This window comes from Clytia hemisphaerica, unplaced genomic scaffold (assembly GCF_902728285.1).
Source record: "Clytia hemisphaerica strain Z4C2 unplaced genomic scaffold, Clytia hemisphaerica genome assembly, whole genome shotgun sequence".
Lineage (NCBI taxonomy): Eukaryota > Metazoa > Cnidaria > Hydrozoa > Leptothecata > Clytiidae > Clytia > Clytia hemisphaerica.
In genome coordinates this window covers 815,027-829,990 of record NW_027104420.1, presented here as the reverse complement: position 1 = coordinate 829,990, position 14,964 = coordinate 815,027, and the positions used below count along the sequence as shown (strand labels likewise).

The window sequence follows — 14,964 nt, the reverse complement described above, 5'->3', positions numbered from 1 at the left end:
ATATCTATACATCTATAATGCAGTCAGAGATAACACATCATTTTTCTATGAATATTTCGGCCAACTGGCCTTTTTCAACATAAAAATGGATTTATTTTACATCTATAATGCTGTATAATATTTACTTTTAACGTAATCTCATTTAAGAAATTTGAATAGAGATTTTGTCATTGCCAGCACAGTTTTGCCAGAGTGAATGTTGTCTTCTGTAATAATTGCATTCTCTTTAATTTCATAAGAATATTTTGTTGCAAACAGTACATTTAATCTGAATTTTTAGCATCCAAACAAGTTTCCATTAAAAAAGAAACAAAAAAAATCATAGTAATTTAAATCATTTGGTAACAAAGTATTCGTCGGCAAAAAAATAATCATGAATAAAAAACAATCAGCCAAAAGAAATTGTCAGTGCAAAAGAATTCATTTTTTGAAAGCTTAGGTTATCTTAAGAACATTCATTTCAAATAGAGCAACTTTTTTTGTGGTACTTTTTTCTGCTTTTTTACGCTATTTCTAATTTTAAATGATCATATAATAAAGGAAATGAGTTTTGTATAATATGAAACATTGCTTTTGTACTTGGCTCAAAACCTAGTTTGGTTGCCACTTTATTTGAAGTAGAAGTTGAAAGACCTCATTATCCATTAGATTTGAGAATAGAAAGAAGAACGACAATCATTTTTTTGCTGTCAGATTTAGGAGCTGTAGTTATCCGGCACCAAATTTTCTAATTTCAAAAATACATAAATTTGCTAAATCAAACAATGACCATAACATAGGCCTTTTTGCTAGACGCGATGTCATTGGATGTTGTTGGATAACCAAACACTCCAGCACAAAAACAATGACACATTAACGCATAATTATCATAAGTGTACACCTTGTTTTTCTTCAATGTTTAATGCTGGAGTTATTAATTATCCAACATGACGTTGCGTCTAGCAAAAGGTCTATTTTCTAGACATGTCTGAGATTTGAAGCTGATGATTGTTAACATATGAAAGAAACTCTGACAATGATGGTTAGCTTTTGGAAAGCTTGGTTAGGGAAGCCAACCAAACTCAAGACTTGCCACAAAAAATTTAACGAGCCCCAACCCCATTCAATTAACGTTGTCTATGGCTCGCATAATTCATATCCAAAAAAAAATGGAGACAATTTCTAAACTTTTTTATAAAAATTCCGGGACTTAATCAACTCCGCAACATATATCAGCAGAATAAACCAGCCTTCTGCAAAAGTTCAAGGGCCACGCGGGCCGCCAAGCAAATAGAACCCGAGACATCAGGCCCTTTGTTTTGGTTTTCAAAACAGAGAAAGCGATAAAAAAGAAGCATGTAAATGCCCACAACCTACACAACCTACACACTCACTAACCCCCCCCCACCCCGAACGTCCAATCCACGTTTTCGTGACAAGTTTGGATGGCTCCCCTTATATAAAACGAGAAAGGAGCTGATTTATTCATAATTTTAACAGAATTTTCAATAAAATCTATCGAACTTTGTGTAATGCCGAATAGAAACTATCTTGTCTTTAAAATGTTTATAGATAAAACCTTCTGAAGCTGTTAAAAAATTCACTCTAACTACTCGTAACTACTAGGGGGGATGTTATTTTGCAAAAATGGCATAAATTCTTAGCCCATTTGTCAAAAGTTGCCTTTGGGTATAAAAAGAAGAAAAAATTATGTTAAAACCCTGTGGTTGCCACCGTGGCTCCGCCAGCAAAATCGAAATTTCAAAAATTTTCAAAACATAGTGAAGTGACCCCTCATTTGAAAGGTATTAAGAATGCTGGTTAAGAAAATCAATATAATGAGGTTGAATAACACTGTCACAAAAAGTAATTTCCAACAGTTGGCAAAATTTTGAGGATTTTGCTAAAAACGCAATTTTTTGATCGTTTTCCTTAATACTTCTTGTGAGAGTGTCTTTCACCCTTACAATATTGATTTTCTTAATCAGCATGAAAATACCTTTCAAATGAGGGGTCACTTTGCTATGTTTTAAAAATTTTTGAAATTTCGATTTTGCTGGCGGAGCGGCGGTGGCACCCTACCCGTGGCAACCTTGAAAAAAGTTCCACAGGGTTTTTACATGAATTTTTCTCCTTTTTATACCCAATGGCAACTTTTGACAAATGGGCTTAAAAAATTAGTCCTAACATCCCCCCCTATAACTACTTTGCAAATCAGATAGCTGCTATGACGAGATTAGGAAAGGCAGCGTTCACTTGTCTAATTGTTGACAATGCCTAATTCTGGACACCTTACCTACAGCTCTAACTAACCAGCCAAAGAAGTTGGTTTTGCATCTAAAAAGTGCACTTCTAGGCTACAATTATGATTTGATAGCTTTACTTGTTAACCCAGGGCTGTTTGTTCTGGAAATTACAAAAGTTAGTTGTCTTTACTTTTAAAATCGCAGACACAGGGCGACACCTGCAGGCCACCCTAGCTATTTATCTTCAATTATCTCTGCAATCACCTGGGATAAGTTTTTTATTGTAAATTTTCGCGGAATTTAATTTCGTGAATTTGGGCGTAATTCACGAAATTAAATTCTGTGAAACACACCAAAATGGCGAAATCGCGAAATTAAATTCCGCGAGATTCGATTTTTTTCTTCTTCTTTCGGCGATGATGTTTAATCATGACTTATCATAGAAACATTCATATTTGATGTTATTATTTTGTTGTTAAAGTTTGTTAATGTGACTGAAATATGTCTTGAAATCGATGAAAAATATGAAAAACATTTTCTCTGTAACAAAAATTATTTTGAAATTTTTCAATCGCGAAATTAAACTCCATGAAACTTTTGAAATCGGCTCATTCGCGAAATTAAATTCCGCAAAATTTTCCATTTTGAAACTCTGATTTTCAAGTGGAAGTTCGCTAGATTTTGTAGAAAAGAGACATCGTCCGGAATTAGGGACTTTTGGGAGCTTAATGTTTTTGTTTATATTATATTTATTTAATGGCAAATGGGATATTCAAAATTTTTGTTTGGAAAAGTAGGGGAAAGGTTGAATTTTGTTCTTTTAACAAAAACTTTTTCATTTGATAACTTGTGCTTGAGATTTGATTGAAGACATTGAAAACTGTCCGGGGTTAGGCAAGTGTACGCTATCTAAGCATTGAGTCTGCTAAATGACGTGCCCTGATGACTTGCCCCTGATTTTGACGTGCCCACGTACCTTGTAAAATTTCCATGTGCCCTCTAAAATTTATTATTTTTTAATTTTTAATAAATGAATGCTTACTTTTCTCATTAATTACAATTCATATTCTAGGCACATGGGCACGCAAAATTTTGGAGGGCACGTGGGCATGTCAAAAAAGTAGGGCACGTGGGCACGTCATTTAGCAGAATTTAGAATTATCAGCATTACACAAAGTTATAGCACAAATGAAATTTACTATCTAATGGAATCCCATGATATTGGCAAGAAAGAGGTATGCATAGCTATTTATCCTGACCTTCCAATTATTTCTATCTTTAAAACGGGTGACAAAATTAGACGAGAGCTATTGAAATTGATCCAACTACAGTCTAACTGAATTCTAAAAAAAGAACTTTTTTTGTTGCTTTGCTACAACTTTAGGTCATTTCAATCAAAAGTGGAAAGAAAGATACCTTTTTTTACAAAACGAAAAACAGTGATAAAAAGTGAATTATTAATAAATAATGGAATTGGATGATTGAAGGCTTCAAAAGAGTAAATATTACAAAAAACCATAACTTCAGACTGAGCGAACAGAAGCTTGAACTTTCAAGAACAGTCTAGGTTTTCATCAATAGTAACACCTAAATAACATACCGTAACTTGGTCTAATGTCGACATCCCTCCTCTAATTCCGACACCCTTTTTATCAGCTGAAATTGATAGAAAGGTTGAAACTGTTTTTCTTTGCTTAGTGGTCAGAGAGGAATAATCCTTTTTCAATCAGTGATTCAAGCTTTCATATTATTCCTGTCTCTAAGAGGTGTCGGAATTGGACAAGGGATGCGATAGCAGACCAACTACGGTAATTTTTAGGTGTTTTACGATGCTAAAACTAGACGGGGTCCTCAACTTCTAAAAACTACTTGGCACCCTTCATCATTAGTCATCCAAACATCAAGTCATCAGTCTCCCTTGGGACATTGACTTGAAGCTAAAACGTTGGGTATTACTACGATTCACTAGACACACTAAACCGCTCAAACAAAATTTCCTGAACTGCATTCTAAGATTCTAAGGTGCTAAGGTTCTCACTTAGCTGTCTAATTTTCTTAGTTCCTACTGTTACAAACCAGCCATAGCTCCCCATTTAAACTGATATAAAAAGTTAGTCAGTATTTACCAGACGGTGCAACGACACTCGAACAAAAATCGCATCGAACAAGCGAACGCAGCCGAACGTGATGAATATTGGGGTCGATGTCGAACGTAATCAAACTCAATCAACTGCAGATTACTGGGTAATATTTGATTGTGTTGATACGTTTGCGTAGTTTAAATTGGTTCGATTGAATAGTTGATGTCATTTGTAATTGATTCGTTTGATTCGCTTATGTCGATCGTTGATTGATTAAATTAAATTAATTCGCTCTTTAGACTTTTTAGCGTGGGCATCCGAGTCTTGAAGACCATACAAAGCGAATAAATCTAATACAATGAATCGATCAAATGTAATCGAAACAACGAATAAATAGACCTTTTTCAAAGAGAACGTCCTGTTGATAATACCGTCCCATGTAAAGCATGTAATTACTGTATGTGCATACTGTAATAACAGCATGGTCTTATCATTGTTTTCGCGGACACATAATTATTAACAGGGTGGCCTCTTTGAAAAAGCTATCGAATACATGAACGAATCGAAGCAATTGAACACAATCTGGGTATATTGAGTTCGACAATCGAATGCAATTATTCGATGCGTTCATTGCGTCTATTGATTTGGCTCGATCGTTGATGACACTGTCTGGTTTTGTTTTTAGTTACAGTAGTTATGCTTTTTTCCCTGTAACAGCAAACATATATTAAAACAGACATAGATCTTATGGGCTAAGGTTATACACCTTAGACATTTTGTATATAACTTTAGCTACTTTAAAAAATGAAATTTTTATTTAGCTTTAATAGGTCAGTTGTAAATTTTTCTTTATGATATCATTCAAGGTGAAAATATATTATCTATCTAACACACTCGCCATGAACCCTATCTGGAAATAGTGAATACTATTCTCATATTTGAGTTGAGAGGTATCCCTTTTGTTGGCAGCTGAATGCATTCAACAGTATTTTGGCATTTAAAGGGTTGCATCGAATTAATAAAAATGGTGAACTATAAAAAGAAAACTTACTCTTTAGCGGAGTCAGAGAATTTTGCTCTCTTAATGTTTAGTTCTCGCTTTAGTTGTTCATTTGTCTTTCTCATTTGATCAACTTGGACACTGAGTCCAACACTAGCAGCAGCTGGAGGCATTTTAGAAAGTAAAAATTAGTGTATATCCAAAATTAATGTATGAAAATCAACGAAAGTTTAGTGTACTTCACTTCAAAATTTTCCTTGATTGACTCGCAGAATGTTTTCGTCAAAATGGCGGCCACTAATTTTGACGACAAGTTCGTACCCAGCCTTCTTAGCCTTCAAAATTGTTGCCCACCATTGGAAAAGTCTGGTAGCGAATTAGGTTTTTAATTTATGCTTAAAATTTAGGTGGAGATACAATGGGCGCTAGATATGACGCTTTATGGCGGAATGGCAACCGCCCTTTTATCTGATACTCTGTGGTGTATGTATGTAATTGCCGCCCGTAGCGAGCTTGCGAGCGTAGGGTGGCCTACATAGCTTCACGCAAGGTAGTCTAGCATGCTAGACGACTTAACTCAGTAAAAAATAGGAAGTAGAAAACTTGTCAGGAGCATCAATATAGTCGTCTAGAATATTTTGTGCACAACAAACTTTTCATAAAAATTCTCTTTTTTCATGTTTTTGGATAACATTTTCAGGGGGTCTTGTTGGTTTGTTTTGGTTTGTTTTTTTTTTCTTTCACTTAGAAATTCACATTGGCTGAAATTTTTATTTGTTTATGTATTTTGTTGTATATGATTGTTTTCTCACCCCGCAGAAATCTGCGGGCCCTGCTGGAACTCCTGTAAGCTACGGAAACCACCTTAGCCCAGTCGTTTATTTTAACCATATCCCGACATAAAAATTTCCCGCTTTCAACAAAAACGTTATAAACGACTGGATTCCCAGTCTACACGCAAGGATATTGGACAGGAATCTCGATTTTTGCGTTTGTTTTGTAATCGGTCTTCCGGTTAATTAGTGTTCCGTAATTATCCGGCAACGTTTATAGCTTACCAAACTAGCAAGTAGCTTTCGCTTTTTTGTTTTTTTCTGTTGTGCGTTAATTTGTGGATTAAGTTTTCAAACGCAGATAATTCTATGCACATTTTCGATGAACAATTATAGGCATTACTTTATAAGAATCAAATCAATAACTCTTGATTGAAGGCAATATGCCTTTCGGTAATTAGTTCTTACAAAGTAAACAAAGGATAGCGAAAAAGAAGAGCATATTTATTTTTATTATAAACATCTACTTTATAAGAATTAAATCAATAACTCTTGATTGAAGGCAATATATCTTTCAGTTAGTTATTAGAAAGTAAACAAAGGATGGATAAAAAGATTAGCATATTTATTTTTATTATAAGCATCTACTTTATAAGAATCAAATCAATAACTCTTGATTGAAGGCAATATATCTTTCGGTAATTAGTTATTAGAAAGTAAACAAAGGATGGATAAAAAGATTAGCATATTTATTTTTATTATAAGCATCTACTTTATAAGAATCAAATCATAACTCTTGATTGAAGGCAATATTCTTTCGGTAATTAGTTATTAGAAAGTAAACAAAGGATGGCGAAAAAAGATGAGCATATTTATTTTTATCATAAGCATCTACTTTATAAGAATCAAATCAATAACTCTTAAAGGCAATATACCTTTCGGTAATTAGTTCTTACAAAGTAAACAAAGGATGGCAAAAAAGAAGAGCATATTATTTTTATTATAAGCATCTACTTATAAGAATCGAATCAATAACTCTTAATGAAGGCAATATATCTTTCGGTAATTAGTTATTACAAAATAAACAAAGGATGGCGAAAAAGATGAGCATATTTATTTTATCATAAAGCATTACTTTATAAGAATCAAATCAATAACTCTTGATTAAAGGCAATATACCTTTCGGTAATTAGTTCTTACAAAGTAAACAAAGGATGGCGAAAAAGATGAGCATATTTATTTTTATTATAAGCATCTACTTTATAAGAATCGAATCAATAACTCTTAATTGAAGGCAATATATCTTTCGGTAATTAGTTATTACAAAGTAAACAAAGGATGGCGAAAAAGAAGAGCATATTTATTTTTATTATAAACATCTACTTTATAAGAATTAAATCAATAACTCTTGATTGAAGGCAATATATCTTTCGGTAATTAGTTATTAGAAAGTAAACAAGGATGGCGAAAAAGATGAGCATATTTATTTTTATTATAAGCATCTACTTTATAAGAATCAAATCAATAACTCTTGATTGAAGGCAATATATCTTTCGGTAATTAGTTATTAGAAAGTAAACAAAGGATGGCGAAAAAGATGAGCATATTTATTTTTATCATAAGCATCTACTTTATAAGAATCAAATCAATAACTCTTGATTAAAGGCAATATACCTTTCGGTAATTAGTTCTTACAAAGTACAAAAAGGATGGCGAAAAAGAAGAGCATATTTATTTTTATTATTAGCATCTACTTTATAAGAATCGAATCAATAACTCTTAATTGAAGGCAATATATCTTTCGGTAATTAGTTATTACAAAGTAAACAAAGGATGGCGAAAAAGATGAGCATATTATTTTTATCATAAGCATCTACTTTATAAGAATCAATCAATAACTCTAGATTAAAGGCATATATACTTTCGGTAGTTAGTCTTACAAAGTAACAAAGGATGGCGAAAAAGATGAGCATATTTATTTTTATTATAGGCATGTGCTTTATAAGAATAAAATCAATAACTCTTGATTGAAGGCAATATGCCTTTCAGTAATTAGTTCTTACAAAGTAAACAAAGGATGGCGAAAAAGAAGAGCATATTTATTTTTATTATAAATATCTACTTTATAAGAATTAAATCAATAACTCTTGATTGAAGGCAATATATCTTTCGGTTAGTTATTAGAAAGTAAACAAAGGATGGATATAAGATTAGCATATTTATTTTTATTATAAGCATCTACTTTATAAGAATCGAATCAATAACTCTTAATTGAAGGCAATATATCTTTCGGTAATTAGTTATTAGAAAGTAAACAAAGGATGGCGAAAAAATGAGCATATTTATTTTTATCATAGCTTACTTATAAGAATCAAATCAATAACTCTTAATTAAAGGCAATATACCTTTCGGTAATTAGTTCTTACAAAGTAAACAAAGGATGGCGAAAAAGATGAGCATAATCATTTTTATTATAGGCATGTGCTTTATAAGAATAAAATCAATAACTCTTGATTGAAGGTAATATGCCTTTCAGTAATTAGTTCTTACAAAGTAACAAAGGATGGCGAAAAAGATAAGCATATTATTTTTATCATAAGCATCTACTTTATAAGAATCAAATCAATAACTCTTGATTAAAGGCAATATACCTTTCGGTAATTAGTTCTTACAAAGTAAACAAAGGATTGCGAAAAAGATGAGCATATTTATTTTATTATAGGCATGTGCTTTATAAGAATAAAATCAATAACTCTTGATTGAAGGCAATATGCCTTTCAGTAATTAGTTCTTACAAAGTAAACAAAGGATGGCAAAAAAGATGAGCATATTTATTTACTATAAGTGTTTACTTTACAAGAATCAAATCAATTCAGAATTTTTTGCGTTTTCACTGTGATTAATGTGAGCGATAACTTCTCTTTTTGAGATGTGAGCGACCATCTATCCCATGTCATCTCAAAAGTAAAGTTGAAACCAAGCTTTCTTCCTCCAACTTAAATTTTATCGATAAAACGAATTTAAAATCTACACATGCGTAATTTTGCTTACTTAGGGATATTTCGATAGGAAGCTCTGCGGGGCATTCTTAGCGACAGCTACTTGCTAGTATATGTCGATAATGACTTTCATTTTTAAGGAAATATTTAGTCGCAATTTTGCGATTCTTGTTCCTAATAATTTTCGAAACTTTCACTATAAAGCATTAAAAAGCTTTAATCAGCATTCAGTCGTTACAAGCATTTGTAGCGGGTGGCAGTTAGTGAAAGCTATGGCTAGTACAGTATTATAGATAGATGATGCGTAATATTAGCGAGTTTATGTATTTGATTCTGAAGTCCTCTGAAGTCCAGTGAATTTTGAAAGAAAATGTTAAAATTCCAAATTATAAGAAAAACTACTCGGGGTACCTGCTCTCGCACTCCCCGCAGTCACAAATAATATGCCCGCATATACATATATGTAGATGGACTACACGTTTTTTTTATTATAAGGAACCTTAACTTGGCTCTGAGCCTGGAGTTCCTTATTTTGCCAGAGAGTTTTAGCTTCAAAGTTTCTTAGTTAGTGAACAATTCCTTTTTTCTCAGACCATTTTCAGCCTCAATCAAGTTCCTTTTAAACGTGTTCCTTATAAAAAAAAACGTGTATGGAGGTTCACGTTCCACCCCTTAAAGTAAAGGTTTTGTTTTTAATTTTACATTTATACATAAATGTTCCCGTTTCATATCAGATACATATTTCAAAACAGGACAGTGTCTTATTATTGTTGTATTATGCTGATGTAAGCAAAAAATACTTTTCTTTTCCTTTTTCTGACCAATCTTGCTCCACATCCGTGTCGATCCAATGTGAAATTTGAAAAAGCTTGTAAATTAAAATTGATGAGTAAGCAAACGATATCACTCTTAATTTTTCGAAGAATATTTTCAGTTGGCAAAAAGAAGTCCCCTTATTTTGTTCCAAAAAGCCTAATTTTAGCCTATATTTACCTTATTTTTGGGTTTTCAGAGGTACCTCAACGGTCGTAAGGGGCTCATTTTCGGTTTTTTCAAAACTACATGTACTTTCACCTCATAAACATACCTATATTTGGGCTTTTTCGGAAAAGGTTAATTTAGCCGTCATGAATGTGTCCTGTCAGATGTCCCATAATGCACCAAACTCGAAAAATTTTGGAAAATCCTTGAAAAATCCGCCATTTTGATGACGTCATTGACAGAAAAACTTGAATAAGTTCAGGTAGAAAAAAGATTTCGAGCGGATTTTTCAGGGTTTTTTCCATTTTTTTCGAGTTTGGTGCATTATGGGACATCTGACAGGACACATTCATGACGGCTAAATTAAGCTTCTCCAAAAAAGTCCAAAAATAGGTATGTTTATGAGGTGGAAGTACATGCAGTTTTGAAAAAACCGAAAATGAGCCCCTTACTACCGTTGAGACAATTTGCAATCCCCCGGCAATCAGGTCCCCCCGTTTATTAAAGTTTTGAAGATTTTCCAACCCCCCCCCCCAGTTTATTCGAAACCCCCCCCTTCCCCCGTTTATTTGGCACCTAAGAGTAAGCCCCTATTCACAAGGCTAAGACACACGGCTATTGGCAATATAGCGTTTTCGGCGCTTAAAAAAGATTTTTTATATTTTACGGATTTATTTATCCTAGTGACTGAATCAAATCTAAGTGGGGCCTCCTAGTAAAAGAAAATTTTTAATTGTTAAACTCGTAAAAACTCTATCTGTCTATCGGTCCCATCTGAAAAATCGACTTCCAGAAGGGACATTGTTTTTGCAATTGTTCTTGTTAAGCAGTTCTGATCTATACATGAAAATAAATCACGATGCGAAGTTTAAGGCTAAATGGTATACTTCAGCCCTTTTTATGCTTACATGGTTCAATCATTTTCAGAGCGTTCTAGGCAAACAGCCTGATGTTGAAGATCCAGACGAACAAATTGATGTAGTCTTTGATGACGTCGAGGAATTCACAATAGAAGAGTACCTTAAAGGAAGAAATTTTGGCGGGATTTTAATTTGGCGGATGGGCAAAAAAAATTTTTAGAGGGAATTTAATTTGGCGGATGGACAAAAAACTAAGTTTGGCGGGAATTTAATTTGGCGTTTGCTGGAAAATGTATCCTTAAAATGGCGTAAAAACAGCAAAACAAATGCAAAACCACCTTAAAAGAGATCATATTTTCAAAAATTTAAATTTGGCGAATGACGGAAAAAAGAAATTTTGGCGGATTCTGGCCAAATCCGCCAAATTTTCTTTCCAGTAAAAGCTAAAAAAGTGCTAAAATTGGAAAAGCTACAGAAAAGCCCTTGCCTGGCAATCACTTAATGGTATGAGCACCCCCCCTAAAAGTAAAACTTTTCATAGCAACTGTCTTATTATACGGTTTTGTGAAAGTTGGACACTAACAGCAACCCAAGAAAAGGCCTTGCACGGCTCTTACACTGGTTATCAAAAATGTGTACTGGAGTGATCGAATACCTGACACAGAGTTGTACGGGAAACTTCCATCTTTAAGTTTAAGCAATAAGATTGCATCAAGACGACTCTAATTAGCTGGTCATTGCTTTCGTCATCCTGAGCTCAGCATACATCATCTTATTCTTTGGGAACCGAAGCATGGTCATCGCAAACAAGGAAGACCAATACAAACGTTCATCGATACCCTCAGAAGAGATACACGGACATAAAACTGGCAACACTGATGTCGGGTAGATCCGTTTGGCAAAGAACACTGGTTGGCCGGCTACAGTCGACCAGGGTAAGGTGAGGTAGTAAAATTCCGACGTGTACCGGACTTAACGGAAAAACAGAGAAAAGACAGTATTAGCTTCTGATAGTGAATTATGCTTGGGTGATGTAAGTTGGTTAGAGAGTATAGATCTCGAAACTGCTGTGATGTATCAATGTAGAAGTGGTAAAACAATCTGTCATTTGTGTAAAAACCAGGCGAGCCGCTCAAGGCCGCACAACTTTGGTAGGATTTGTTGGCTTCAAATCCTACCAAGGAGATTGACTTCTAGCCCTTCGGGCTTATACTTCATTGGGTAAAACAGCTGTGTTGGGTCCATCAAAATCCAAAAAATTGGAAAAAGGAAAAAGATCAACCCAGGTATGCATCCAAGGAAGAATCTACGATAGCAATCTTTATATTATAATAACATCTCTCATAAATAACTTTTGATACACTAATAAACAATATGTTCACGATAGAGATAATGCGAGGATATCAAGAAAAAAATATATACTGCGAATATTAACAAAATGGCATATCAGAAACCTATCAAATAAAGCAGTAAAAACATCCCACTGTTTTTGCCCTAAATGTAAACTATTCTAAGTGTTAGAACATTTCTGGGAGAGTAGATTTAAGCGAAAATGAAATGCGATTGTTAAAGTTGACCAATAAAAAAATAAGCTTGTCAAAATAAACGAGAGCTTTTCAGAATCTAAATCCCAAGGTAGGAGCAGAGCAAATAACAAATGGCAGTTAGAGTAAAAAAAACAGTCTTAAAAAATCTAATTAAAAATATCTATAAAATCCAACTAGGTACTAAATCTGCTAACAAAGTGAATTAGAAAGAAAAGGATTACAGTAAATTCAATAAATTATCAACAGTTTTACTGGGTAAGGTGTGATCAAGGGTGATTTACTGTAATGTACAAAGAAAATTTGGATAATACATGTAGTTTTAAAAATCTATATATTTTGTATATATTGTATCCTTAAAAATCTTTAAAAGGTAACTTGTATGAATCAAGTAAAAGTATTTTGTGCTAAGATGTCAATCATTATTCAAACTCAGAATGGCTCAAAAATATTAAGTTTATAGGTCTCAAGCTCATCATACTGCCCCAACAAATAGAAAACAACAAGTCAGTAATAAAATTATTTAAAAATGAAATCCAACATTAAACGATTCAGCTTTCTTCAGCCGAAGACGAAAGTGAAGATGATTCAATAGATTGATCAGTCCTTCTACGGTTTCGAATATCTTGAAGTCTTGATTCAAGCCACTCATTCCTTGAAGTGAGACGTTTTAATATTAAAGTTAGCTGAGAGTTTTCTTTTTCAAGGTGTTTTGTTGTTTCTACTACTTCAAGTTCTTTCTTCCTACGCTCTTCCCGAGACTTTTTTGCTGCTAAATTGTTACGTTTTCTACGGTTCCAATAATCCATATCTTTAATGTCTTCAGGGACAACCTGACGTTTTGAATTGATGCTTGTGTTTGATGATGATATTGATGGTTCTTTATCCATTTCTCGATACATATTATTAAGATCATCTAAAGAATTGTTTGGAAATGTATCCTGCCTTGAAGAACTGGAAATCTCGGTTTCTATATCCATCATGTCATTCAATTCTTGAGTAGGTGTGATACCAGGAGCTACAATAGGTTTAGTCTGTCTCTGAATAAGTTGTTTCTGATTTTGAATCATTTTTCCAAGTGTAAGAAGACTTGCTAGAAGATCGACAGTGGGTTTGGGGTAGTCTGGATCCAAATCCCCTGGATTAGATGACATGTCATCAGAAGATTTTTCAACTTTTTGAAAAAATTCATTAAGGTCCATGTAATTAGAGCTGGTGCCATGTTGTTGTGTCTTTGTCGGTTTTGCATTAGATAAATTTGACTCTGGTAAGACCCCAGCATTATGATTATGAGATAGTAAGGGTTTCATTGGTGCATCTTGAGTGTGTCCACTTGTAAGATCAGAAACTAAAAAAAAAATTGATTGAAATTAAAATCATAATGATCATTTTTAAACTTATAATGGGCGATGTACCATTTTTCCTCTAGGTAATGCCATTCTACAACAGTCCTATAATCTAAAATCAGAAATTATAGTGAGTGTCACCCTCCCAAAACAGCAAAGGTAAACTTTCACAAGATTCCTTATTTTACAAGGTCTTTGGCGTTTTTGCTAAATTCTTGAAATGTAACTCTTTTGGGTTTGGTTTTTGATTTTTTGGGCAATTGCAGCTTATGAGGAGAACATCTTCACTGAAAACGCACAAAATCCCCAGTCAATTTTTTTAGTTTACCGCCTGATAGATGGACGTGGACAACCCTGCCAATCTATCAAACTTACAAAAGCCACAGGACACAAAATGTCTGGTGTAAAATGTTCCTATCTATAACGACCCTGGTCTGGACATCGCTGTACATTGTACGGTGATGTACGGTGGGAAAATGTACAGCGTTTTTTAACATAACCCAAAGTTCCCACTGGACATTTAGATCAAGCCCCACTGTAAAATGTGCGGCTGTGTCCAGCAGGGTTGTTGTTCCTACTCTTCGGCACCATACAAAGTATAGTAAGTAGTAAAGTAAGTAATTTTTTATATCAAATGAAATCAACACGAGAATACATATAAAGTAACTCTTCTTTATTTAACTGCATTTTGATTGAATGAAAAAATCTCCAACCCATGTATGTATATACATATTATTTTTCTTGTTCTGGATTGAAGATGAAGAGGATCATGCCAGAAACTCAAAAGAAAGAAAAATCTTACCACTGCTGAATCTGACTTGACCAGTTCGTAAAAATGATCTGACTGGAGGCATATTTGTGTATGTTGTTTCTGGTCAGCTCAGCTCATTTATTTCTGACTAGTTTGCTGGTTTGGGGTCACCTTTTGCCTTTGATATGTGACTTGTGCACTCTCATAGCACGTTTAAGTTCATAACAGGGCAATGATTGGAGTTTTGTTTACATCAATCCAGGGAATCGCCATAAAATATGCAATGCGCAGTCACATCTAAAATGCAATCACGTGTTTGCGTAATTTTGAGATTTAACTTTGGATAAAAAGGTGATGTCTTGGAGAATATTGCATAAATTAAATTTTTTTTTAGTTAAAGCGCC

At 33.7% G+C, this 14,964-nt stretch overlaps 1 protein-coding gene across 1 annotated transcript; it reads right to left on the bottom strand.

Annotated features, from left to right (window-relative positions):
• Positions 1 to 12,212: 12,212 nt before the first annotated feature.
• On the bottom strand, positions 12,213 to 14,777 carry LOC136820280 (transcription factor VBP-like). The gene is made up of 2 exons (XM_067076471.1): positions 14,612 to 14,777; positions 12,213 to 13,811 (listed from the first exon to the last, which is right to left on the bottom strand). The coding sequence occupies exons 1-2, from the start codon at positions 14,661 to 14,663 to the stop codon at positions 13,015 to 13,017; spliced, it is 849 nt and encodes a 282-aa protein (XP_066932572.1). The 5' UTR covers positions 14,664 to 14,777; the 3' UTR covers positions 12,213 to 13,014.
• Between the last annotated feature and the right edge of the window lie 187 nt (positions 14,778 to 14,964).